Source organism: Miniopterus schreibersii (assembly GCF_964146895.1).
Source record: "Miniopterus schreibersii genome assembly, chromosome: 1".
NCBI classification, from domain to species: domain Eukaryota; kingdom Metazoa; phylum Chordata; class Mammalia; order Chiroptera; family Miniopteridae; genus Miniopterus; species Miniopterus schreibersii.
The window spans coordinates 75,234,268-75,261,850 of NC_138101.1; the positions used below are offsets into that span (position 1 = coordinate 75,234,268).

Genomic DNA, 27,583 nt, shown 5'->3' on the forward strand with positions numbered 1-27,583 from the left:
TAACATTTCTGGTTGCAGAAAATATGAAGCCTTTCTTCCAATGTGTGTGTTACATGTCGTTGAGGTGTCTCTGACTCCCGGTGACCCTATGAATGAGCGATGTCCTCCATGTCCTGTCTCAGCTCCTGTAGACAATACCTACAGCTTCCAAAGAGCCACTGACTATTATTCTTCAACAGGATCACTCTTCAGACGGACCAGCTACTGAGAATTTCATTTTGTTCTTAAAAATAAATTTCAAAAGGCATCAATAAGATGGAGACAACAGGTTCATGCCAACACTTCTGGACAGACTTCAGATACCTGTAAGGAGGGTAACAATTATGTGAAACTCACCTGATGCTGCCCCAATTTATGGACAATTCTCTCAGAGATGGCAGTGTTTCAAAGGGAAGTCTGGAATATCCAACGTCAACTGATATCTTATTTTCTCAAATGACCCCTTCACTCCCAAGTCCCAAGTCCAAGAAAATAAGCATGTTGTCACTGCCTATTGTGTGACACCCCCAAAAGGACCAGGCACTTCCTTTCTATAGCCCCAACTGCATGCTCTGGGGAGAGGACACATCCTTGTTAATCTTGATGTGCTTCTCAAATGAAAAGGACAAGGAATTTAGATTCCCTTGGAGCCCTTTCCATAAGCAAATCATTAACAATGAACATTTGTAAGTTCTGGCATGTTCATGAGTTGCTGTTATGTGGATAGAGAACTGAAAGAATGTGAAGGTGCACCACAGTGTACACAGGAGCATGAGACCTATGGTTCAGTCTCATGCAATGCCTACTTGTCAGGATCTGCCATGTGCCAGGCTGGGAGCATACACACTAGAATAGGACACAGTACCTGCGTGCCTGGAGTCTCCCCCAGTCCAGAAGAGGAACAAGTCAGACACTGAGCTCATGCCTCATGTTTCAGAGCAAAACACCACTGAAAGAGTGATAAAAATATCTTACTGAGATGGGACACTGGCATCATTGCCGAAGCACCTACTATGTTTTTGGAGGAGATCAGCACAATATAAATAGGAAGGAAGGAGATGCAGATGTTATAAGAATTTTCATGTTTCAGTTTTCATGTATGTGATGTGTTCCAGAATGTAACTGGTGTGGTTCGTATCCTGATTTAATTCCAAAAAACAATAAAGCTTTCTAATATTAAAACTGAGGATTTAACCTTAAAACATTTTATACTCAGCAGTCAGCATGGCAACTGTCTGTTCTTTCCTGGAGTAGCATTTTGCTATGTTCCCAGGGTCCTGTGATGCCCCATCAAGAAAGGTGGTTCATTTAAGGCACCAAAAAGCCAGGACAAGGCAGAACAAGCAGATTGGGTGTATTTAAGTTTTCTGTATTCGAATAATCATCTGATTTTACTGTTTGCCGTCAGTACAATTTAGAGACTGAGTTGAAAAATAAATCCAATTAGAACTGGCTGAAATAATGAGCCAAGTGTTTATCAACAGACAATAAAATTTCAACTGATTCTTTTTATTGTGTTTTGCTGAAAAAACCCCAGAGCTACATGTTACTTGCTGCATATCAAAATGTATTTTGTGGCTGTGAAAAGAAAATGCCTTCCAGAGTTCAAGTCAGTCTGGAAACAGGTAGCAATTAAATTGTATAAAGCATACTATATTGAATAATTTCCCCATGACTTTTCCCAATGCCACATCATTTGTCTCCGAATTCAATAGGCTCCCTGTAAAACTTTAGAATTGTGAGCTAAGTAATTTTTGTGTACATGGCATCTTAGTGTATTGTTGTTACGTCCAGGACAGTGACTAAGTTGGCAGCTGTTATCACTACCCAGAGTTAGACTGAATCACTGTACTTGCTAAACATTGCAGTTCATGATGCTCTTGATCAGAATGTGGAGCATGGACCCTGCCTCCCATGAACTAGCAGGACATAATTCATGCTGGAGCAATGCCTCACTCAACCTCTTGGAGATCATGAAATGTTTGTTGAGAACATACTTCTACACAGAAGTCCCCATACAGTTATATAGCAGAAAGGCAATAACCTTTGTAAATACACAGATTCCAAATCAAATCCCAGTTCCATCCCTTAGAAGCCCTGAGTCCTTAAGCAGGATGTTTAAGTCTCCTCCTCTGTATAGTGGGGGCACTGCCATTTACCTGGTTCATAACGAAGGGGGTCAGAACGCACCACCTCAGAATATGCCACTTTGACAATGGATTATTTTGCAGGAAGGCAAGTGAAAAACAGCAGACACAAGAGGAACCCTCTGCTCTCCCCTTTTCTGCCCAAGAGCAGGGCATAAATTTCCCTTTGTGAAGACATTCGTCTCATCTCTCCCATACCAGAAAGAGAACCACCCTTGTCACAGGAAGAAGAAAGATGGCACAGAGGTGACTCTGCACAAACAAACCTACTAAAAGAGCCCTTATTATATTCCAGTAGTTTCCCCAGCATATTTACCTTCCCGCAATACCACCCCTAGAAGCCCAAACCCCTTTTCCTTTGCCTTATTGCGTCTCCTTAATTTATTGCCTTTTGTTAAAATGGTATGTAAGAATATTTCACTTCCTTTCTGTGAGGCTTGTGTGCATTCAAAATAAACACTTTCTCCAGTTAATCTGTCTTTTGTCATTTTAATTTGCAGGACTCAGCCACTGAATTTAAGAAACTAGAGGGGAAAATTTTTCTTTTCTACAACAGGGATATTATGAGAAATAAAGGTGATAAAAATTTTGCATAACAAAATATTTAAAGGTAACCCTCTTCCTAATATCAATGCAGCCCCCTCAACCCATAAGATAAACTCTCCTGTGCTTTTGGTCTCTCTATCCCCATTGGCCCATACTGATACTTGTCTCGCATCTTTGTGAAATAACTTTCTTTAGAAGCTCCTTGACTTTTCTTATTACTGCTTCTTTCTCAGAACCAAACATCTCACAAAAAATAATTATACTGTCAAATTATTCATCTTCAATTCAATTCTCAACCTACCCAAATCTAGTTTCCTCTCTAGCCACTACACAAAAATGCTTTGGGAAAGGGCACTGATGACCTGACGTTAAATCCAGTGAGTATGTCCGTCTTTCTGGACCTCTGAGCAAGCTGATAGTGCACTCCACTGCCTGGTCCTGCAACGTCTCTTTGCTCTCTTACCCCTGCTCCATCCAGCACAACAGTTTGTTCAGAAAATGGTCAGTGGGTCAGTATGGGTAAGAGGGAGGAATAATCAGAGGGAGGAAGAGACAAAGGGGAAAAGAGCATGAGTGTTACCAGCAGTGGAAGGAGCAAACACCACAATAGTGTTTGGTGCACAGGAGCTCCTCAGTGAATGTCAGCTTCCTTCTCCCACTCCTTCCCTTTCATGTAGTGTCGGCACTCAAACTGTTCATCCCTTAAACGACCGGTCCATGCTGCCAAACAGCAGCACGTAAAATGGAGGTCGTTTCCGCTGCCAACCCAGCCCATTCCACAGCAACTGTGAGTGTCACACATGAAAAGGTGATGGGCAACGTGAAAAAGGATTCCCAGAGATTCCCCCTGGAAATGACAGGTTTCTCCCTTTTGCTAAAAATAGAGGTTACATACTGGCTTTAAATAACTTAAACCAAGTAATGTTTAAGAAAAACCACAGCCTGGCCAGGCGTGGCTCAGTGGTTGAGCATCGACCAGGAGATCTCCACTCGATTCCCGGTCGGGGCACATGCCCGGGCTGCAGGCTCCATCCCCACTCAGGGGCGTGCAGGAGGCAGCCGATCAATGACTCTCTCATCATTGATGTTTCTACCTCTCTGTCTCCCTTTCCCTTCCTCTCTCTGAAATCAATTAAGATATATTTTTTTAAAAAAGAAAAAGAAAAGAAAGACCGCGGATGCTTCTCCAATCTCTATAAGCCCCCAGGAGCATTATGCTGCTATGCTGCCTTTACTCCATGGCCCTTAGAGTCTCAATAAAAACAGAATCTCTACAATTCTTCCCGAGCTCGTGTATTCAGAGTCATTTCTGCCACCAGGACTTGGTGGCTGTTTTCCCATTTCATCGTGTCCATCAGAAGATGGCCCTTTCATGGCAGGACACAATGACGTGAGTAAATACATCATTACATGCTCCACGCTCCTTTTCTCTACTGCACTCAGGCTGGCTCACTCATTTAATGTCTCTTTCACACATGGACACAAGCACGCGGCACCTGCCTTATTTCTCTGGGTATGAAGTAAGTAGCATAGACCTGGTGGTTAAGGAGACTGCATAGAAAGCATAAAGCAGAAATTTCCCGAAAACCCTTGTGAATGGCCAATAAGAGTGACAATAACAACCTCTGAGGTGTGGCAGGCTTGGGATACAAAACCTGGTAACTTTGCCAAGGGCTCACGTAGATCTGCAGTCTGTGTGTGTATTTGGGACACCTTGGCATTCCTGAAGCAGGCGTGCAGGAGAAAGTATTTGGGATAGGAAAGGACAGTCCTGGTTGACAATGATCATACTGAGATACAGGTTTGATTTATGATAACGACCACCACTTATTGTCTGTACTCACAGGTCCCACCCTCCATGCAACAGGGTCCAGGATCCCATTGCAATGCCCCAGCCTCTGAGGGGGAATCAACAGGCTCATCCCCAACCCCAGCCCCAGGCCTGCTTGTTCTTTCCTTATGTGGGATGACCAAAGTTGACTGCCACCTTCTGGCTCTGGCCCCAGCTCCTTAGAGGTCACCTTCCTGCCTTGGTGGCACCCTTCCTAGGACTGAGCCAGTCACAGTTCTTAGCACTTCAAAACATCACTCAAGTCCAATGCTCAGCATGCTCACTGACCAGAGGTGAGTAAAGACACACATTAATAATCACTTCTGCCAGAAACTTCCTCCTCTCTGGGACACTGCCCTCTGAGCTCAGGACCCCTCTTTTCGGCCAGCATTTCAGCTCTGCACAGGCCGGCTCTGCACCGAAACCCACAGACGTTATCTGCTTCCAGCAGACCAGGCAGAGAGAAGGCACTATCACTTTACACTTTCCAAAGATATGAAAACCTGTAACTGCTAACAGCACCGATGGCCTGAAAAAGCAAATGCACTCTGTCTTTGCTCCAATTACCTCATTCTCTCAAAGTAAAATGAAATTTAAAACCACACAGAGGTTCTGGTGCTGAAGGAAGAGCATTAGCATAAATATTGGCTTGGCAGAACTTACATTTTTCTTGCACTCCCAGAACTGAAGTGCTGGCTTTTTATTTTTTTTTTCCCTTCCTGCCTCATGCATTTTCTGAACATCAGCAGAAAACTAGTTTTGTCATCAGAAAACTGCTCTGGCCTGGCTTTTAAATCTGGCTGCTGGTACTTATCGGAGAATTGATCAGGGATAACTACTTTTGACTTAAAAAAATCATGTAGTAAAAGTAAAATAACCAACCGCTAAAGAGAGATGGAACCTAAGGTCATCTTGCTTGTTAACAGAGCCGGCAGGTGACCGAGGAGCTCATTTTAATAACTGGATGTGCAGTGTACAGGAGCTTGCAGGCGGCTTCAAAGAAACCCATCAGTTCACTGCATTTTTAGCAGCTTCCGTGTTCTGTTCTGATCACTCACAATGAAGGCAGGCACCAATTCAGGCATACAACACCGCTGGAGCAAAAATGCACTCAGCCCGGAAGCACGGGCAGACTGAAGAGTCAGTTCTCAATTCAAGGGTCTTAGTTTATGTGGTGACAGAAATTCTTACAGGTAATCCTGGTTTGGGTTCCCCGATTGAGTCTAACACCTGTAGGGACTGCACTAGTTTATAGAGTTGTTAACCAGTGGTCGTACCTACCGCTTACCCACATCGCTGCTGCCTTTCAGAGGTAACCCTGCAAGATGGGATATTTTCTTTTCCAAACACTCTTTTACACCCACGAATTATCCCCAGTCTAAGGACCTATCCTATCTTCCAGCCATACATGATTCTCTCTTTTCCCAGACATCACCCTGAACTTCCACCTTACTTCACCTAACCCAGAGCAAGTGTCACTTGGCATGTCTTTGTCACTTCCTCCCTGTGCTCCCAGAACACTTTGCTCCTGTCTCTATTATAAACTCACCTGACTGTACACCAAGCTCAGAATCATGTCATCTTCCCAAGAGGAACATGAGAACCAAACAAGCAGAGGGCAGGTGATTTGGGGACCTACTACTTCATGCAGTGCCTGGCTCCTCAGAGTTGCCTTATCAACATTTGTTCAATGGATAAAGGAATTGTTGTGCCCAAGGGATTAAAACACATTCATCATAGTACAGGGGCGATAAAGAAGACATATGCGGCGTCCCTTTTCTTAAGAGAAAGCACTGATGTGTGTGAAAAACGCTGACAGTTCAAGAGCAGTTCAGAAATGGTTCCAAAATTCCAGTCCGTCTCCAAACACTGTCTGGGGCTGAGCTATAAAAATGTAACAGAGGGAAACCTCCACCAGCGTAATTAGGCTTCACCTCTACCTGCAGGTTGTTTCCCAAAGGCAGGTTGAGAAATGGGAAATGGTACCATCAAAGTGATGAGCGGGCGGGGCTTTGTCTGGATCCAGCCACAGCACAAACCTCATGCGAGTGCCCAGAGCCCACGGAAGCATCCTTCACGCACCTCCTACCAGCAGGCGCTGTGCTCGTTCTGCAAGGGAGGGAACCAAGACGCCGCTCCTACCCGGCTGAGGAGAGTTCATTCTTAACCATACCCTCTCCTGTCACAGGAAGCCCTTTCTTTTACCCTTCCAAGCTACTTACCTCTTCGGGGAAACGGTTTCCCTCCAGCTCTGAGCCCTCACTCCAGGCACAACTGATCCCTCCTCTGCCTTCCCGAAGCTCTATTCAAACCTAGCGTAATGTTTCCCCTGACTCGGAGGATGGTATGTACATGTATGTGCATCCCTCCCACTAGACTGTGGGTCTTTCATGGGCAGAAACACCATTTTCCATCTTCATATGACCAGCTTCCAGGCCACAGTACTGAGAAAGGAGGGGCTTGGTAAACGTCCCCTGAATTGATTCACATTTCTACTATCTCCTTCAGAAATGGCCCTAAACCTTAAACACCTGTGGAAATAAGCCACGTGGGACTACGAAAGCACTTTACCTCTTTAAGAACCAGCACGCATTTGCCCGGCCCCACCGACTGAGGCAGCTCTGCGATCCTCCCCTTGTTGAGGTACGGGCCCGAGAAACACCTGTGATTGATGAAGAGCTGCGGACAGCAATACTTCCCGTTGACAGTGCCTGTGTGGAGAGCAGCACAGCGGACGCTTTAGGAACCAACAAAAGGCTTGCTCAGTCCGTTTGGTTGGCAAAACTACCCAGAGGCGCACTGTGTCTTAACATTAGAACGTTTCACAGACACAGTACTACCTTAGAAATTCTGATTATCTTTCTACCATATAAAAGAAATCTTCTGTTTATTATGCAGTATTCAAGACACACAAAACATGCAAAAACTAAGACAATCGTAACTAAGGGATCGGGGTGAGGCTTAAGGAAAAAAAAAAATCAGGTTGCACAGCTAAGTTCTCCTGTGTGTCCTACCCCAGAAACCCCTCCCAGAGGTACCCGCTGCCCTGCGCTGGTATTTATCGTTCCCACGTGTCTGTAAGTTCTAGCACACACATATACATGTATGTATGTAACAACAAGCAATATATATTTTTAGAATATTTCATAAAAGGTTTTCGGCAACATTCTATTGGTGCAACATGAAGTTTCTGAGACCCACCCACGTTGGTTAGAGGTTACCTGGAATCATTTTTTCATTTTCAGTTCTGGTTATTATTCCATTGTTGGAATATATTACAGTTGAGTTTTCATTCTCTTATTGATGGACATCGAGTTGCTTCCCCTTTCCCAATGTTACCAGCAGTGTTTTAATGAATTCAACTGTAAAAATCGACTTCTGCTTAAGGACCAGAGAGTCTCCCAAGTATGTAACAAGGAGTAGAGTTGCGCGGCCATGGGGTCTGAGTAGCTTTAGTTTTACTAGACATGGCCGAGCTGTTCTCTCAATGACTAACCCACAAGACACTCGAACAAGCACTGTGTAAGAGCTCCTGGTCTCCCACACCCAGGCCAACACGAGGGACTGCAGGCCTTCTTTGGTTTGCGAACCTGATGGCCTTGAAAAGCTCCTTACAGGGGCTCAAATTTGCATTTCTGTTATTATTCTTTCAACTTAGAAAGTAAACCAGGAGCCTTGTTGGTCTAGCTATATCTCCAGCTGCCATGGGAAAAAAGTAGACTGACTAAATGATAAAATATTATCCTAAAGCTTCTCGGTGCCTAAAAACACAGAAAGAGGCTTCACTTTCAGCTAAGAGACTCAGGCTCTCTCACCTTGCCCCAAGCTAAGCTACACTCACAGTGGTATTTCTGTATAAAAGCTGTTGTAATTAAGATGGTAATTTAGCAGTCCAGAAAGTTTTGTTCTCATGGAATTTCAACTAAAAACCAACAGTAAGAAGAGGGAGTGAAACAACAATTACAGACTCTGAAAGAGTTGCAGACACGGTTCTTTCAAAACCATTTTGAAGTTTAAATTGTATATACAACAGGCAAAAAAATTAAGTCCACAATTGCATTTACATGGAAATTTTTTGGTAGGATTACTCTGCCCACACGTTTAGGGAAAAACAATTTTAGTAAGTCTACTCATAAAACTGCTTTCTGAAGACAAAGATAACTTCAACTAATAGGATTTTTCCACAGCATATAGGTTTTAATCCTAGAATTCAGAGCAGGTTTCACTTTGAGTAGCAAATAGAATTCTTAATCAAAATATATTACTTAATGTATGAACAAGTCTATAATCAGATTTGTGGTCAAAGGGTAATTCACACTTGCGTTTTCAAAGATTACTGTAAGATGCAGGACTTTATACATTAAAAAATATGTATTATTCACAGAGGGCTTTAAGAAACAATTTAAAAGCCCACAGAGACTTCTGTATTAACCACTACTATAAAAATTCAAGTGGGACTGGCATAAAATATCAAAAAGGAATGCCTAATAGTGATTACTTTCCACTCCTTTTTCCACATGATTTTCCATGATACACAAACTTAACTGGGCTCATAATTTCTAATTAGCACATGGGCCCTCTCCCTGCAGACCAAGAGAACTGTCTAGAGCTAATGACCAAGAAGCAGAAAAAAAGAAGCACAAAGGATTTAGCTTAGAAAAGCCTTTTTTTTATAAGAGTAGGTATCTGTTAATAAGTAGCAACAGAGTAAAAGAGAAAAAGCTCAAAGCTGAGATATTCACATATTGACCTAAAAATACGTGCATGTTTCCACTCACAATGAAAAAATGGGAAGTGACAGAAAGCCCTAAATGGGCTCACTTACCTGTGGTTTCTAGGTGAGGGAATAAACAAAGGTCATGAGGTATTTTCTCAACAGGCACTGTGGATGTCAATCTGTTGATAAAGAAAATAACTCTTATGGGTCACACACTGTAGAAGAAACCATTACATTCCAAAGTCTTTTTATAATGTAAAATGACTATTACAAAAATCTAAGCTGCCTAGTAAGATAGGATGTGTGCATCTAGCAGCAACATCAGCAAGAAGACATAAAAAGATCATTTAGACAGGTTGTTCTCAAATTCTTGTAATAACCCTAAGACATCTGACCCTCGAGGGGTCATCGCTGATCAATGAGGTTCTTCTAGGTCACTCCTGGGCTGGTCTCATGTTATAGAATTATAATAATGTCCTTAATTATATCTTAGACATGAAGAAACATCAACTGACATTGACTTTAATTAAAGTCAGATTTCTCTCTAATGTCTAATTGAAAACCACTTTCTACAGACCTTTGATTTTGGGTGATTGTGCTTGTGTGTGTCATAGCCACACTGAAAACAAGATCTTCAAAGAAAACCTACCCACTGATGAGGCTTATTCTAGGACAAAAGTCTACATTATAGATCAATAAAAAGTTGCTGAATAAATACAAAGATATGTAGCCTTAGGGGGGGAAAGTAGAATGGGTTTTACAGGGGAATCCAAGTTGGCTGGGTAAAAACCACACTTGAAAAGCTACATAAAGTCAAAGTAAATCAATATGAGAGATATTAGTTGGTTGGGTCATCTATGGCATTGGTTCCCAAAGTGGGGGTGCCCAAATTGGCAGATCAGTGCTACTTGGGAACTTGTTACACAGGCTAAGTCAGAAATTTTGGAGACGAGATGGGAGCCAAGTTGTCTGTGTTTGACAAGCAGTCTAGGGGACTGGTATAAAGAAAGGGTGAAATCCAGGGATCCACGGACTGCAAATTTAGGAGTTAGGAATTCAAATTTGGATTCAACAATAAAATTATTACTTTATTATTTATTCTCTATTTCAATGTTATCCAGATAAAACTGAAGTCAGATTATTAGCCTAATACACTGTTTGGAAATGAATGCTCAAGAAATACCCACAAATGGGTATTTGTCCAATAACAATGTAGTTATTATTCAATTTCATTTTATTTCAATTTAAACTTGGGTACATGAAAAATGCTGTTTTCAATTTCATTTCCACCAGTATATTAGGAAAATAGAAAGGCTTGGCAAGGGATATGTATTTTAGTATATTTTAGATGTTTTCCAATATATGAAATGTTACCCGCAGTTACAAGTTTCCAAAAACATACTGCTGGCATCTACACACGCTGCCCAAACACCCTCTTTCCTCATAAAATTACACTTAAAATGGGAGATAATCGATATTTATTCAACAATGCAGGGCCTACAAATTTCACACACGGAATCTAATTTAACCATCCTAAAACCCCCAAGAAATAGGTATTTTACAAATGAAGATACTGAGATGAAAAAAAACTAAAGCAACTTGAAAAGGTCACCCAGCTGGGAGGTAGCCAAGCTGGGCAGCAGCCTGGAGTCTCTCCCACCAGGCTTGCCTGTGACTAGTGATGGGGAACATGCTGGGTAGGGCTGCGTGGCCTCTCGGGCATTAAGAACCACTGTCCCAGAGAGCCACTGCTAGTAATGTGCGCCACTGGGGTGTCCTTCAGGTATACTGAAGTGGAATCAAAGTGGGAAGTTACAATCTGGAGAAGTTCCTTTAGAAGCATGCGCTGTGCCCAGCACACAACAGGTGCAAAATAAATCACAGTAGATATATTTTATTGTTATCTGTACTACTGTGCTAAGTGCGAACTAACTCCAATAACAACAGCCACGCTTCCCATTCTTTATAAAGACACTCCCTAGTTTTTCACTTAGTTTTTGAAAACTAAACAGCAACAAAAAAGGAAAGGAAGAGAAAGGAAAATCTTACTGTTTTTCTGGTTGCACAACTGCAATCTTTCTCTTCTTTTGTGCTATAAAACAGGCAAAAAGAAAAATCAGTTCAGTTAGCTACTCGGGCAAAAGCATTTTTTAAAAATGGCTTAGTGTAAAACTGTCAGTTTTAAAGTAACAATTTAAATACTGCAAGTTATTTCATTCATGCCACAATTTTATCTTAATTTCTTCTAGCATAAAATAGACTTTGACTTATCAGAAATGAGGTCTAAATAGAATTTAGTACATTTAATCTTATCACTACACACTGTCTACTTCGTTTTAAAATGTGATTTAATAAGAAAGGAAAACGGCACACATATCATACCTCACATGAACACACCTGGTAAGATAAATTGTTGCAAGCACGATTATCCGGATGACATTTTTCCCCAAAGAAAGTGTGATAAGTCAAACAATGTTACCATACCGCTACTCCCAAATTAGGATTACAGGCATGTTTTAAACTAAAATATTTTATTATTGAAAGAAGGATTGGTACTTACCAAATGTGTCTGTCAAGTAGTAACATAAACCAGTCAATAATAATTTTTTGGAAAAGAACATTTCCATTTCATATTTATAATTGATTAAACCACCTTAACAAAGACAGACCAGAGCTTCTGGGATCTATTAATTTTGGCACAGGTATTCCTAAATATTCCAACATAAGCAAAAATCAATCCCAACAAAACTTCTAAAGCTGTCAAGTTTGGTGGGTTCAGATTTAGAGGGAAAAATAAAAATGAATGCCTTGAGATTGAAATAATTATCCTGAGTTCAAAATTTTAGAAACATTTTTATTCCTCACCTGAAGGTATGTTTTTATTGATTTGAGAAAGAGAGAGAGAGAGAGAGGGGGGGGGGGAGAGAGATTGTCCCCCAAAGGCGCCCTGACCAGGGATTGAATCCAAAACCTGGGTACGTGCCTGACCGAGAATAGAACCTGCCACCTTTTGGTGTACAAGACAATGCTCCAACCAACTGAGCCCACACTAGCCAGGGCATTTTTAGAAATATTTTTAAGTGAGGGGAAGATATTACTCTCATTGGATCAGACTCATGGAGCAGTATGGTATGTGGGGGAGAAGAATCCCTTAACATCCACTGTGTCCAAAATAGCAACTATCTTCTTTATTTCACACACTGTCCCACCCTACTCTTGATGAATATCGAATAGGAGGACTCTAGGTTCCCTTCAAAATCAGCTGACATCAGGAAATGAAAGGTCAACTGTGAGATGGAACTTTCTCTATAGCATTGTTCTGAGATTCTACATAAGTTATCCATATAATACATGTATTATACATATAGTGTACATTCTAGTATACTGCTAGAAAGTAAAGCTAGCATGTAATATCAAAAATATGAGAAATATAATCTATTTCACAAAAAATTAAAACCCTTTATCTTTTTTATTTTTTAAATATATCTTTATGATTTCAGAGAGAGGAAAGGAGAAGGAGAGAGAGATAGAAACATCAATGATGAGAGAGTCATTGATCGGCTGCCTCCTGCACGCCCCCAACTAGGGATCGAGCCCGCAACCCGGGCATGTGCCCTGATCGGGAATCGAACCCCGATTGCCTGGATCCTAGGTCGACACTCAACCGCTGAGCCACGCCCGGCCGGGCAAAACCCTTTGTCTTTAAGGACCTATACTTTGAAATAGTATTTTTGATACACCTATGGTTGAATAATGCCAAGATTTATTAAGTTTGAAGAGTTTTAAATGATACCTTTTCAAGATAATGCTTATAAAATGTATGTTAAAACACACCGTTGTATATATTTAGTGTGTGTGTTGCTGAATTGCTTAACCACTAATACTGTTTTTCCCCCCACTAATACTGTTTTAGTTGGTATTTCTGCCCAGTCGGTGTGGCTCAGTGGGTGATCGTCACCCATGAACCAATCAGGGCACATGCCCAGGTTTCAGGCTCCATTCCCAGTAGGGGGCCTGTAGGAGGCATCGGATCAATAATGCTTTCTCATCACTGATGTTCCTCTCTCTCTTTCCTCTCTCTGAAATAAAAAAACAAACAAAAAACCAAAAAAAAGCATATAAGTTGGTATTTCTGGGATCAGAAGGATGTGATATAATGCTCTTTTCAAAGTACAGTTGAAATCTCACCAGTTAGTTAATGCTAAGAGTAGTTAAGTATTTAAATCTATGTCAGTAAATTATTGGGACCAATTATGAGATTTTGGGGGTAAACCTCATGAGAAAAAGTAGTCCTTTCTCAGATATGATAATACAAAAATATAGTACTTAGTTTAATTTTTTAATCAAAATAATAAATTGTATAAAAAACAGAGTGACTATTCCAGATATTTTTTTTTTTGCTTCTCTGTGACCTTCAATTGTCCCATCACTGTGACTTAGTTTGTCAGCCTTGAAATGTGTATCTCACGCAGACACTTAAAGGATAAATGAGATTTTGAAAAAATTCTGTGCTCTGTGGAAAATCTTTTCTATTTTAACAACTTGGCTATCCTATCTTTACAGAACCACCTATTTATTCACCCAAACCCAGAGCTTATCCATCTGGGCTCCAAACGAGGTGATACTTACAGACTGTTTTGTGTGGTGTGGTCAAAGGGTAAGAATTCGCTTCACACCAGCCCACTGGGAAGATGTCCATGGATTCAACGTCAACAATAAACTCTGGAGCAGGAGTCTGCAGACCTGCATTGAAAAGTCAAAAAAACAGGTTTTACTGAAAAAAATACTGAGGATACTCAGCTTCCCTGAGACTGAGAAAAACATTCTCCTGGATATTAATCACAAAACCAACAATAGTCTTAGGACAGATACAAATGTCTGAAATATAAAACAGCAAAGAGTACAAGGGGTTCAAAAAGAGTGGGGGTTTGGAAAAGAGATACATCCCACTGAAAATGGGAGGAGGAAATAACCTAGAAACAAGTGGCCTCAGGGCCAGAAAAGCTAGAAAAGGGAACAAGTCTTTCCTTTCCAAGAATAGCTTTGAAATTAAATAAATGTGGCTGAGCTTGGGGTGGAGGCCACAGGGCACACATTTAAGCCACCATGTTTATTCTTCACCCAACATCAAGCAAAGGTCAACCTTTAATTAATGAAAGTTAAACAAGACTGTTAAAAAGAACTAGTCAGACTCTATAACACCAGTTACGAGCAGTGAACACAATCGACACAATTTCTCTAGGGAATGTGTTCCCGTGTAAGTTCGAGTTACTTATTTTGAGCTCAGTTTGTGGCCTGTAGGCTTTGCCATGTCACACAAAAATCACTTAGGTAGCACTGTCTTTTTAGTGTGGGTCTGCCTACCTCCTGTTTCATAATCATAAACAATGCCCTGCGATACATCAGCATCACAGCTGAGCCTCTGAAAGGGCGAGATCTGGATATAGTTATTAGCTACAATTTCAAGAAGTTCTAGCTACTGAGAGAATAAAATTGGAACCCAGAAAGCTAATGAAAAGAAGAAACACCTACTCCAAATCAATAGTCCTTAAAAAAAAAAACACTTTGAGAGAAGATAGTCTTGAACCAAGAATCAAAAGAGAGGGCTCTATTAATAGAGAGTGAACAACGGGCTCTGGCTGCTTAATCTTGCTTTGCTTTGGTTTCTATACTGAGAACCAAGATGAAAATGACACAGGAGAGCCCCTCACACATCCAGGCTGTCACACGACACCAGATGAATTTTTAACTGTATCGCCTCAAAAACGTAACTTCATACAGCTAAATACCAGCAAACACAAAATGGTCCTAACCGTTTTAATTTGGATGTTAGCGACATTATATTGGCTCCCAACCCCTTAACTGTCATCCTAAAGCAGATATTGTGAAAACAGAGTATGTTATTTGATAAATGTGGGTTCCCAATTTAGTGTTAAACCAAGATATCGGTGCATATAAAGTACCCTGAACACCTGACTGCAGATTCAGGTATATGTGCTGCTGAAGAGAGTACTGAGTGCAGGTTCTTAAACACACATATGATCATCGCCATCAGTCACTTCAAAGAAAGCAATTATTGTGATTATAAATCTTAACTTACTCTTTGCTTAATTCTTCCATAATTTAAAATATATATAAGCTAAATAAATGCAAGCGTGTTTACAGGGATTACTTTTCAACACGGTTGAATGAATAGAAATCGTTTCTCATACGACTCAACTGTGAAAATAAACAGAAACCTCATTTAAATTTTTTTAATTGATTTGAGGTGGGGTAGAGAGAGAGAGAGAAACATCGATTTATTGTTCCACTTATTTATATATTCATTGGTTGATTCTTGTGTGTGCCCTGACTGGGGTCGAACCCTCAACCTTAAGGGTATCGGGACAACACTCTAAACAACTTAGCTACCCAGTCAGGGCTAACAGGTACCTCATTTAAAACGGAGGTTTAAAAAAGCCTAATTGCAAGGTAATAGTACTAGGAGGTGGAGCCAGTGGGGGTGATTAGGTCATGAGGATGGAGTCCTCATGAGGGGATTAGTGGCCTTAGAAGAGAGACCCCACAGAGCTCTCCTGGCCGTTCAGCCATGTGAGGACCCAAGGAGCAGTGGTAGTCAGAGTTCCGGAAGAGGGCCTTCACCAGAGCCATTCCACGCTGGCACCCTGAGCTTAGACCCCACCTTCCAGAACTGTGAGAAATAAATTTCTGTTGTTTAAAAGCCAAAAAATAATAAAATAATAAAATGAAAATATAAATAAAAATATATATAAAATAAAATATAAATAAAATAAAACGATAAAAATAAAAAGTAAAATAATAAAATAAAATGGGGGTTAGAATAGAAAACTCTCACACAAGTGTCGCTCAACCCGCACTCACTATGGCCCCCAACAAGAAGCGGGGCACCTGCATCCCTGACAGCAAGTGGTACTACTTCACTACCTCCGCAGGAGGAAGACTCTTCCTTGCCCAGTAACAGCTCAGCCAATGAGAGACTGAATAGCTCAGCCAATGAGAAGCCTCTATAGCTGGACTCTCAGTAGCCTCCAGTGGACTCTTCCTTGGCAACAGCCCCTCCCAACTCCATAAAACACTGTCGCTCTCCTTTGTTTCTGAACTTCCGCGATCATATATCCCAAACTGCAGTTCACTGTTGTTCCTGAATAAACCCATTTTGATGGAGAAATATCTGGTCCTCTATTTGTTTAAGGTCAATATTTAACCTATTTGTCGAAGAAATCATCAAGTAAATAAGAAGAAACCCAGCACAAACAAGAGGTTAAAAAAAACCCTCCAAGTAGCTTCAAAAGGAAGTGATTTTTCTTGTCCCCAAGGGCACACAATTCTCCGAAGGGTGCAATGAAGAGGGTCTTTGGGCTGTTTCCCCAATACACGGGATGAAGATGCTCTCATTTTCAGACTCACAAAAATAGCTTGTGTTTCTTAGCGATGTAACAAGTTTGCTAACAGGCTGAATTCATCTAAAAGATATATTTCTATTTCCAGACTGATGTTTAGGTACAAATAAGATTTTCAAAGTCAAAGGAGTACTTCAAAAAGCAGCATAAACTGAACTTCATAGCTTATTCCTTCCTGAACTATGACTTTTGCCTCCCAATGTTCTGCTAGTTCAAACATCACATCATACTAATGTTTTAATATATACACCCTTTAAGAATGTATACATTAATGCATTTCTAAGTCTGTCTTTACAGTACTTTAAAATTCTTTGATCATGCTTTCCATTCAATTACGCAAATATTTATGAGCCACACTGTGTCAGCTACCACATCCTCAAGAAAGTTATAATCCTGCCTTTCTTCCACCCCCCAAATCTAGTCCATTAAGGCATGTATTAAACAAGAACTAATGGAAAAGTGGGTTCTTTATCCCCCAAGAAAGTTTTCCTGAGCCTGAAACTTTCCCAATCCTGTTCTGAATAATGGGTACCAATTCTTTATTTCCCTTTATCAATTGTATGAATATTGATACATCTGGCTGGATTCAGAATAGTCTTTTAGAACATAGCCCCTTATTTTCCAGGATTAGAGACCCAGTAGCCTACAAAATGATTCATTAAAAAGGTAAACAATGCTCTTTTCTTGGTTATTCTGGGACTGCCAAAACCACCTGTGCAAATCTAGATGTTCCACTAAGGACCACTGTGATGTTTTTATCATTTCATAGAAAAATCTCTTATAAATGACACAAGACCATGCTCAATCTCTGACTTCAATTCTGCTGCATCAAGTCAATATGGATTTTACTTATTCATTCTTATCCAGACCCTTCATCTCAAAAACCATCAGGAAGCCTAAATCTCCATCTATGAGGAAGAACTTAAATAAACACACATCCACAAGATGGAATATTCTGCCACTATAAAAAGTATAAGAAACCTCTTTATATACTTATATGTAAAAAGAGTATGAATAGTTGAATACACAGTGTTCAACAGGGTACGGAACACTCTGTATATATAGTGTGCTACCATCTGCTTAAAAAGGGGGAAGTAACATATATTTATATGTGCATGAAATAAATATAAAAGGAAAAGAAAAATACTAATACAGTGGGTGTCTGCTGGGAAAAGAACTGAGTGGGTGTAGGTTGGGGGGACAGGAGTGGGAGAGTGAATCTGACCAGATACTTTCATGTGTTTTGAGCCCTTGTGAATGAATTACTGATTTTACAATGACAACCTCACTATCATCACAGTAACAACACAACACAAGGTATTCAGAAAGGAAAGGTGTCTCACACATGAACACAGTCTTGCCACAGAGGTCAGATTAATGAAGGACAAGTTACCTTAAAAGGGAATAAAGCTAAACTATGCTTTATTTCACTGCTAAGAGGAGAAAGACTTTCCATACTCACAAAGCAAATGTACAAGCATATAAATTTGTAAGAATCACTTTGGAACCATAAAATAGTATTTCAATTTTCTGTACCCTGAGACTGTGTCCTCAGAGCAGCATCTACCCTCCACTTCTACAAAATTCCACTTGCCCTTCTAATTACAGAGACTGTGTCATGGTCTGATCTAGCAGATGACTCAGGGCACTGCAATCAAATGTGACCTGTTCAATTCAGAATATCAGGATGAAAAAAAAGAGATGGCTTGTGCTGGCACTGAAATCTTAGAAACACAACCCTATCGCATTCCTACTACATAATTGCTTCATTCCCAGCAAACTGTGGACAAGAACAAGCCTGGGCGAGCAAGCACAGGAGTAGCAGATGCTACTGGGGGACTGGAGTCAAGAGGGATGTGAGGAAAGAGACTGAGAGCCAACTGAGAGAAAGGCAATTGATTTTCATTGACTCCAGTAATAGAACTGGAAGGACCCCTCCATCTCAGTTAAAAGCTGGGATGGGAAAAAAGGCAAAGGTATTTAAGGAAACAAGTTAACCTTGTTCAGTACCCTCATTAATAGTTAAAGGTCACACCAAATAGTGATGGGTGCAGTGTGCGATTAAGAAGAATGAAGAGCTAGTAGATTATGGTGAGCTAGCAAGAACGGGACGCTGGAAACCCCCTGGGCTACCCGTCACGCTTCCTTCCGTCGGCATGTACCCACCTAGTAACAGGATTTTAGAGTATCCCTTTGTCAGCTCCAAAGCTAAATTACCAAGGAATAAAGAGGGTAGCAAAACTGTGGCTGGCAAGATCCAGATATGATAGAAAACAGACAACCTAAAGGAAAACCACAGAAATGGGACTAAATGTGTGTGGAGAAAGAGACATATACACTCACAGGACTGCAAATACTTACAGCACTTACTACAGGCCAGACACTTTCCCAAGTGTTTAATCTTCACCACAACCGTAAGAGATAGGGACTATTTTCATCCCCACTTTATAGATTAGTAAACCGAGATACAGAAAAAGATCAAACGGCCTGCAAGTGGTGGATCCAGGATTCAAACCCAAGCGGTCTAGCTCCAGGGCCTTTGAGGTGGGCAGTTCTCTCTCTCCCTCTCTCCTTTCCCCTCTCTCTCTCTCTTTCTTGCTCTCTCTCTCTCTCTCTCTCTCTCGTTGTTTGTTGTTTCTGGTCTATCTAGCATGTCTTACTCCTCTTAGGGCCCCATATCCCTTCTGCAGAATTCCATTATGAGGCAGCCACTGCCACCTACCACAGAAGGGGAAGGAGCCAGATTTACCCTCTCTCTGCAAGCAGATGATGCCGGGCTCAGACCTCTTGAACCAGAGTGTGGTCAGTCAGAAGTCATATTCATCACAACAGCAGCTTGAAAGTCCAAACTTTGCTTTTGCTCCTGTTGCAAAGCCTCCTGGAGCCTCCATCAAAAGGCCTTCTTCCTAAATTCCCATTTTGCTGTGACAGCCAAAGTCAGTTCTGTTGCTGGCCACCAACAACCTGATCGACTGAGCATCAGCTTTTGGGACCAAGCAGATGTGGGCTTGCTCCCACAGACAGCTCCCACTGCTGGGCCATCTCCTGACTGTGCAGGAAATTCTGCTCCGTAGTCTGATCTGCTGAAGCAGCTCCTCCCAACAATACCTCACGCAGGCCACACCTCTTTTTAAAGGCTTCAAACCACCTGCACTGACTAGAAATGTAATTATTTTCACATTTGCATTTTCCTTTGTTTCATTTTTGCAAGTCTAGAGAAATGCTTATTAACCACCTGACTTTTTTACAAATTATGAGAACGCTTAAGGGGCACTTTTCTGCACCTGGTCTTCTAAACAGAAGAGATTGGCTCACACACGTTTCTTTGAACCAGGCCACACTCTGCCCATCATACGGATCTCTTAGAGTCCTTTACAAACTCCAGTGTGCATATGGCTCACCTGAGGAGGGCGACTTTAAAATGCAGATCCCCAGGCTCTGCTCCTGGGACTCAGAGGAACTGGGTCTGTGGGAGCCCCAGGAATGTGCACTCTAGTAGGATTCCCGTCGATTATAATATGGAAGGTAGTTTCCTGGTACTGAACCAAACATATGAAAAAAATGACCAAGAAGTTTTTAAATTTTAGTTTATAGGTATAAAATACCACTCACCATTTCAAAATTTGGTTTGCAAAACAGCAGTTCCTAAGGAGCTGCTATATCCTAAATCACTTTCTCATTCAGGAACACAGATTTTATTTATTCCTCACTTCAATTCAGCAACACCGAGAGAGCTAAATGCACATGAACTTGTGCATAAACACCGTGCGATGCAATAGGCTAGGATGGGAACACAGCCCTGTGCAATGGCTCACAGCGCGAATGACGGTATCAGGATATTTACAGATACCTGAGTGGTCTCTTCTGATGGAGCACAAGGTCTGTGCAGGGAGGGAAAGGTGCAGTGAAGAGGCACTGCCTTTCTTTTTGCTCCTCCACGTACTGGTCTGGTGTGACTATTATGGGCCGAACACAACTCTGACCCCTTTATAGACATAGATTCTCTCAGCCAATCTCCAGAACCATCCTACAACGTAGAACCACTATTATATACTGTATAAAATCACTATTTTATAGAGCTGTAAAAATAGGAAAAGAGATTTTAAACTCAAAAAGTACTCAGGATCACACATCTAGGAACCAGGTGTATATGTCAGGAGGGGCTTGCTAAATGCCACAATGGGAGTCTTAGCTCCATGAGAAATTCAGTCTCCGCCCATGTTAGAAGGAAGGCAATGACTTTTACAAAGCCAACGCTTAGAGCCCCATAAGGCAGTAGAGAAAGCAGGCAGGAGGCTACTGAAGTCCTAAGAGTAAGGGATGAAGACCCAAACTGGGGTGTGGCAGTGATAAGAGACAGAGATGCAGAGGGGGCACTGGGCTACCAAAGTGACTACCTGGTCATGGGAGCTGTGGGGTATGAACAGACAAGAGTTATTCTAGAGCTTCTCACCTGGATGACTTCATGGTTTCTAACTTGAGTGAAATAATGGTGCCATTAGGTCAGACCGAAACTCGAAGAGATGAGCAAACGCAGGGGGGACATAGTGACATCTGGTTGGGAAATGCTGATGTGCACATGGAGGCACTTTGCAGGTAGATGAGCTTGGGAGTTATGAGTGTGTTTGCTGTGAGTGGTGGACATATGGATTTGTCAGCACAGAACCGCTATTTGAAGTCACAGAGAAAGATGAGATTGTATGGGCACCGGGGAGGAAAAAGACTTTGAAGAATCCTGACCTTTATATGTGAGGAAAGCAGAACCAAGGTGAAACCAGGAACCTCATCTAAGGAAAAGTCAGTGGGAAAGGGAAAGCTGGCCAGCCGGTATTCTGAAAAAGACGGAGGGGAGACTATGAAGGAGGGATCAAGGTAGGTCAAATGCTGCAAAGAGGAAACGGGACAGAACCATCCTGGAGACGGAGAATTACAAATGACTGTAGGGAAACTTACGTAAAGGGAAACCATCTTCAGTAAAAAACAAGGAACAACCAGAGTGAGAGGTGGAAAATGAATATTAACCTTCTTCACGTGATGAAGAGAAAAAATGTGGGGGGGAAATGGAGATAGGAAAGGGACTGCTAGTAACAAAAAGGGCACAAAACCTGCCGTATCCGGGGTGTGAAAATGCCTCCTGTTTATCCACTGATGTGCCCAACGTATGAGCAGGGCTAACAAGGTATGTCTTGTTTTGTTACTTAATGTTAAAAATGAAACTCACTGTTCATCAGCTAACTCGCTGAAAAGAATTAGCCTCCATCATTTCATTACGTAATCTAAGATCTTGTATATTTGACTTCCACAAAACAAAGTTTTCTTTTATGATTAAGTAGAAAAAGAGAATGTTGGCCATGGCTAAGTGGCTCTCAGCACCAAATCCCACCCTCCTCTCTGCCTGCAGGGATGGAGATCTGAAAAATTAAACTCCCAGACTCCCATACACGACAGAGTACTGAGTTCAAAATAGGTTCCACTGCTGGTATCCACTCGTGTGAGCCGTGAAGGACAGAATGAGGCAGAGGAGGACTTCCTGGTATTATTACTGCTGGCAAGCAAGGAGACAGAGTGTTAGCGGCTGGACTGGGTATGTCCATTTCTTTTCATAAGCTCCAAGGGTCTCTGGAAGCTGCTACAGCAGTCCCAGTATTTCCTCACAGGCTTTGTAGTTGTGAAAGGGGCTGGAGCCAGTGGCAGGCCATGGATCACAGCTTCCTACCCATGGAACTCCATGGCCTTAAAATAAGAGTCAATTGTGGGCCTCATGACTTCTGTCTTCCATCCCTCTCCGTGATCTTATAGGCAGCTATAGTCCTGTTATAGTCCCTTCCTGCCTGAGATACCTACTGTGCTTTCTTGATAGTTTCTAAGTCATCAAAAATGTCCTTTCATCTCACTATTAAATGGTGAAACTTACAGCCTGGAATCGAGCTACTTATCGAAGTGAACTGCATTTTGCTGGCCCACATTCCAAGAACATCTGAGTTCTGGTCTCCACCGCCTGAGGGACTAACTCTTGACTCATCTGAGCATCTAGAACAGCGCTGCTCAAAAGAACTTCCTGCCTGAGTGGAAATGTTCTGTATCGGCACTGTCAAAATAGCGGTCACAAGCCTCAAGTGACTACTGAGCACTTGACTGCAGAGAGTGCAACTGAGGAACTGAAACTGTAACGTAATTTTAGTTAATTTAAAATGAAGTAGCCACGTGTGACTAGAAGCTACATGTTGGACAAGACAGATCTAAAATCTACTGCTATCTCCTGAGAATCTTTCCTGCAGGGGTTTGGATCTGGGGTCCATGAATTCCAAGGAGGTCCACCCAAGAACTGTCTTGAAGAGGGCCCATGAATCGTCTGAAATTTCATAAACAATTGTATACACACACAAGTACATTTTTCTGAGCGTCCACAGCTTTCATTAGAATCTCAAAAGGTCTGTCCCACTGCAAATGTAAAAAAAAATGTTTTGAGGTTGGGAGCCATACTAGGAATGCCAGCATTTCTCAATTCTAATAAGATCACCTGGTCCAAAGTTTATTTTCCAGGAACCTGTATGGGAACAAACTAGGCCCTCTATCCAGATACTTTTTCATGTCAGCTCTGGTTCTGGCTCTCATCCCTATGTCTGACATGGAATCAATTTTTGTTACAAAGGGCTTAGGCACAAAACTCCATTAACCATACTTAGCATATTACCTCACTTATTCATTCACTTATTTATTCATTCATCAAATAGTTGAGTCTACAGAGGACAGAGGACAAGGCAAGAAGCAAGTCAATTCAGGCAGCTGGACCCTAGAGACACAGTGGAGTGGAGGCAAGAGATGGGTGGGGCTGAACTGAGAAAAGACTGGTTGAAAATCTAAGAAGCAGTTGGACCTCTCAATCCCCTGAAGATTCTGCACAGCCAGGTCACCCCTCCACTCAGGCTGATGGCTAGAGGTTCCCCCTCTACAAAGATGTATCAGGACAACTTAGCGTCAAAATTACCAGGATATGGCTGAAAACAGAAAAAAGAGGCAAAAACAAGATTATGTGAAAGTCTGTGGACCAAAGTAAAAGGCCTGTACCTTGCCGCCATCACTCCTAACAACATGGTTTTATTTTTTTTGTGTTTTTAAATATATCTTTACTGATTTCAGAGAGAGGAAGGGAGGGGGGGGAGAGAGAAGTCAGTGATGACAAAGTAGTCATTGATCGGCTGCCTCCTGCACACTCCTGACTAGGGGTCAAGCCTGCAACCCAGGCATGTGCCCTGACCGGGAATCCAACCGTGAGCTCCTGGATCCTAGGTGGATGCTCAGCTGCTGAGCCATGCCTGGCCGGGCCCTAACAACATGGTTTTAAGCTGGGTGAGGGCAATGCCAGTTGCAGGTGAAGGGGGCGAAGATATGGCCCTGCAAGCCTGGTTGGTCAGGGAACAAGGTGCTGGGCTGTGGTCTGACCTTAAATCAGGCCTAAAACTTAAAGCAGGTGGAGAAAGGGAGGATCACGTGCCAAGGTCTATCTCACGGCAGCCAAGAAGCTGAGAAAAAAATCAGCTAAATTAAAAAACTGACACTGGACAATTCCAAAGAATATGCATTTCTGAAGAGGGAAAAAGGAGAGGACAAATGCGTCCTCGAGTTGTCATTGCATCTTGTTTAAATACTACACTGAAATTCTACATGAGGCACACAGGCTTAAAGAGTCCGCTCATTGCTCAGGATGGCTGCCACCTGCGGAAACCAAGGACCACAGGCGAACAGGGACCTGCATATTCTGTGCTTGTCAATATGAAATGTTAAGTTCATGGGAAGGATGCTATTCCTGGACTCAAAAGAGCTACTGTCCAGCCCGGCCAGGCATGGTTCAGCGGTTGAGCATCAACCTAGGATCCAGGAGATCGTGGTTTGATTCCCGGTCAGGGCACATGCCTGGGTTGTGGGCTCAATTCCCAGCCAGGGGTGTGCAGGAGGCAGCCAATCAATGACTCTCTCATCATTGATGTTTCTATCTCTCCTTCTCCCTTCCCATCTCTGAAATCAATAAAGATATGATTTTTTTTAAAAACAAAAACCAAAACCTACTGTCCAAAGCTATGAATCACACAGATCCAAAGATTGAAGTTTATACACAATGCGTTACAAACTGGAACTGAAAGCTCTGGGTAACAAACCCCACAACACATCCTTCTATCCCTGCGTTCCAAGTACAAAAACTCTCACTGGGAATCCCTTGTCTGTTTTCATTCATAACAGAGCTCCTAATTTCAAAGCCAGGTTTTGGTGTTCACATTCTAAAACTCTCTACAAAAACTACTATAGTGACAACAACTAAAAGAGCTAAATAACTTAGCAAAAATGAAGCCCGCTAGTTGTCACACCTTTTATAATATTAAAGGCACCTCTGCCTCAGCTAAAAGGCTAAAATACTTCACATTCAGGAATGTGGAGCACATCACATCTCTTCTAAATGAGAAAGTAATAATAATAATGGGGATAAGGGAAACCAAGAAGGCAATGCAAAAATGTAAACCCTCTCAGAGAGTTAACACCCTGGGAGGGAGAACAGAACACCCATACCCTAGTCATCCCAGAAGAAAACGACCTGAAATGCATGTGAAATGGCTTGGATTGTGAGAACACAGACAGACAAACGAGCCTGGGAGCCAGTGTGTGTGGGTGCACTGCTAGAGGTATTAAAATTTTTATTATACAGATAATGCTTATGATTGCACATACGATTACCTAGAGCAGAGTATTACCGTAAGAGGAAGCATGGCAATGTCCTTCCCCAAACACAAAGCCCCATCATCACTGTCAGCGGCTTGGGAGAGCTTGAGATTCTTTCTGAATATGCACCTAAAATAATTTTACACTAATCTCATGTATTTTATTCATTGCTCCCCTTCAATATCAGCTCCATTATAGACACTTAAAAAACTATCTGACTTAAAGAGAAGCGAAATATTAAATAAAAATCACCATTTTAATGACCTACAAGTGGTCAATTAGCCATGTGTTGAAAATACTTCAAATCAATTTAATGGACAAATATAACTGATAAATTGTTATGAAGCACTTCATAAATATAAAGTGTCAAATAAATGGTCTATAATCAGAATCACCATCATTGTAAAAGTACTCTAACAGCCACAAAGTGACCGTAGTGAATCTCTAACATTTTGTCCCCAAGACCAAGAAAGAAAACACTGTTACATAAAACTGAAATAATGAGAAATAAGTGCCACCAGGCTTGCTGTTACTTCAAACGGTAAATGCTCAGTAAGTGTCAAAAACAAAACAAACAAAAACATAAAATTTAAGACAGTGCAAGGAGATTGAGTGGAACTTTATTCGATGAGACAAATGCATAATTTTGACCAATAATTCCAGGTAGATAATAGTCAACAGATTGTAAACTTCTTTCTTTCGATGTGTAGGGTCTGGAAAAATGGACAATTTACTTTCTGATCTGCTTCCTAATGCCAACTAACTGTCATTACAACAGAATGAAAGCACTCTGGAGAATAAACAAAAGAGCTGCCATGAACTGACATATATTTTTTTGCTCTAAATCCAGAAATTTATATCCAAAGAAAAATAGCAAGAAGGAAAAGAGATTGTTGAAAATGTTAAATATACCCTATAAGTTATTTTCCATTCTTTTAAGAATTTGGAAGCTGTGGGGTCTAGTGAATTAAGCAACAAAGATGTCAAGAGTAATGAAATTGAACCCCAGGCACATCCTAATGACTTTGCCTGTTTCTCCACCTATATAAATGAGGAGATTCTTCCTGCTGTCCTCATTAGGTAATTAACGGCTGTAAAGCACTCTGAAAGTACAAACTGCTAAATAAATTACGGCTGCCAAAGAATCTTAACTATAATGTGCTAAATAATAATGATAACACATGGGCTCTAAACTTAACCATTTTTGTTTTCAAATTGTTTAACAATGCAAACAAGGCTCCAATCTTAGCATAGTATTAGGTAGCGTGTTCAATTAAGGCTTTCAAAATCACCCAAAAGCTCCCGTTTCTTCAAGAGCAGTTGACTCAACGTCACATGCAGTAATGAAAATAAGGTCACATTCTATTCCTGTAGCTGCATAAATACCATTATTATGCCTGTGTCTACATTTTGGGCAAGTCCAACTAGAGGTCGTTGTACTTGAAAACCCACTAAGCAATCAACTTTTTGAGAATGTCCTCTTATTTCAAATTGGAAATCCGAAACCATGGTAATGTTTTCATCCTGGGAATTAAGGACACCCACCTATGACGTTCAGATGAAAATCAGTGCTCTCTACCCTTCCACTCTCCTGAACTATAATACTGATGAGATGTAGGTCTGTATCTAAGAACTTTCAATGCATTTTAGACCTGCTTACTGATAAAAAAGGATAAAGATATTAGCAGCAATTCTATGACCTTCCAAACTTTCTATTCTAATGGCAGTATGAGCATGTTATAAGATTTAAAGTATAGACCAGGAAAGCCAACGTAATTTTATTATTCATATCTAGTCTTATTGTTTTTCCATATACACTTGAAATAACTACTGAGTGCTAGAAACTGGAAGACAATTAAACAAACAAACAAAAAACTCAAATTATTTTAAATCACAGAAAGGAGAAAATCTTAGATCAAATTCATTTCAATTCTTTCTCATTGAAATGTACCATCTAGAAAATATAGTCTTCTATCTAAACCTGAAGTCTGATCAAGGTTCTGCTTACAAAGTACCTTGTTCTGTCACATCTGTACAATTGTAAATAAAGTATAGCTATAAAGAACAGTTTAAATACCACTAAACAAGCAAGCCTAAATCCTGTTTATTATACTTTTTAGAAAGATGACTTTCTCTCCAAATATACAGGGGTGGGCAAAAGTTGGTTTACAGTTGTATGTGAAACACAGTTTATTCTTGTATTATTATTTATGAATTATTGTGTTATTCA

At 41.2% G+C, this 27,583-nt stretch overlaps 1 protein-coding gene across 6 annotated transcripts in view; it reads right to left on the bottom strand.

Annotated features, from left to right (window-relative positions):
- SFMBT2 (Scm like with four mbt domains 2) overlaps nt 1–27,583 on the bottom strand; it is a 203,091-nt gene that overhangs the window by 23,421 nt on the left and 152,087 nt on the right. For all 6 annotated transcript variants that reach the window (XM_081161619.1, XM_081161621.1, XM_081161617.1 and 3 more), the window contains 4 exons: nt 13,850–13,963; nt 11,270–11,312; nt 9,329–9,399; nt 7,075–7,214 (listed from right to left, as the gene is read on the bottom strand). In XM_081161619.1, the coding sequence (XP_081017745.1) occupies nt 7,075–7,214; nt 9,329–9,399; nt 11,270–11,312; nt 13,850–13,963 (368 nt within the window). The remainder of the gene's footprint in view (nt 1–7,074; nt 7,215–9,328; nt 9,400–11,269; nt 11,313–13,849; nt 13,964–27,583) is intronic.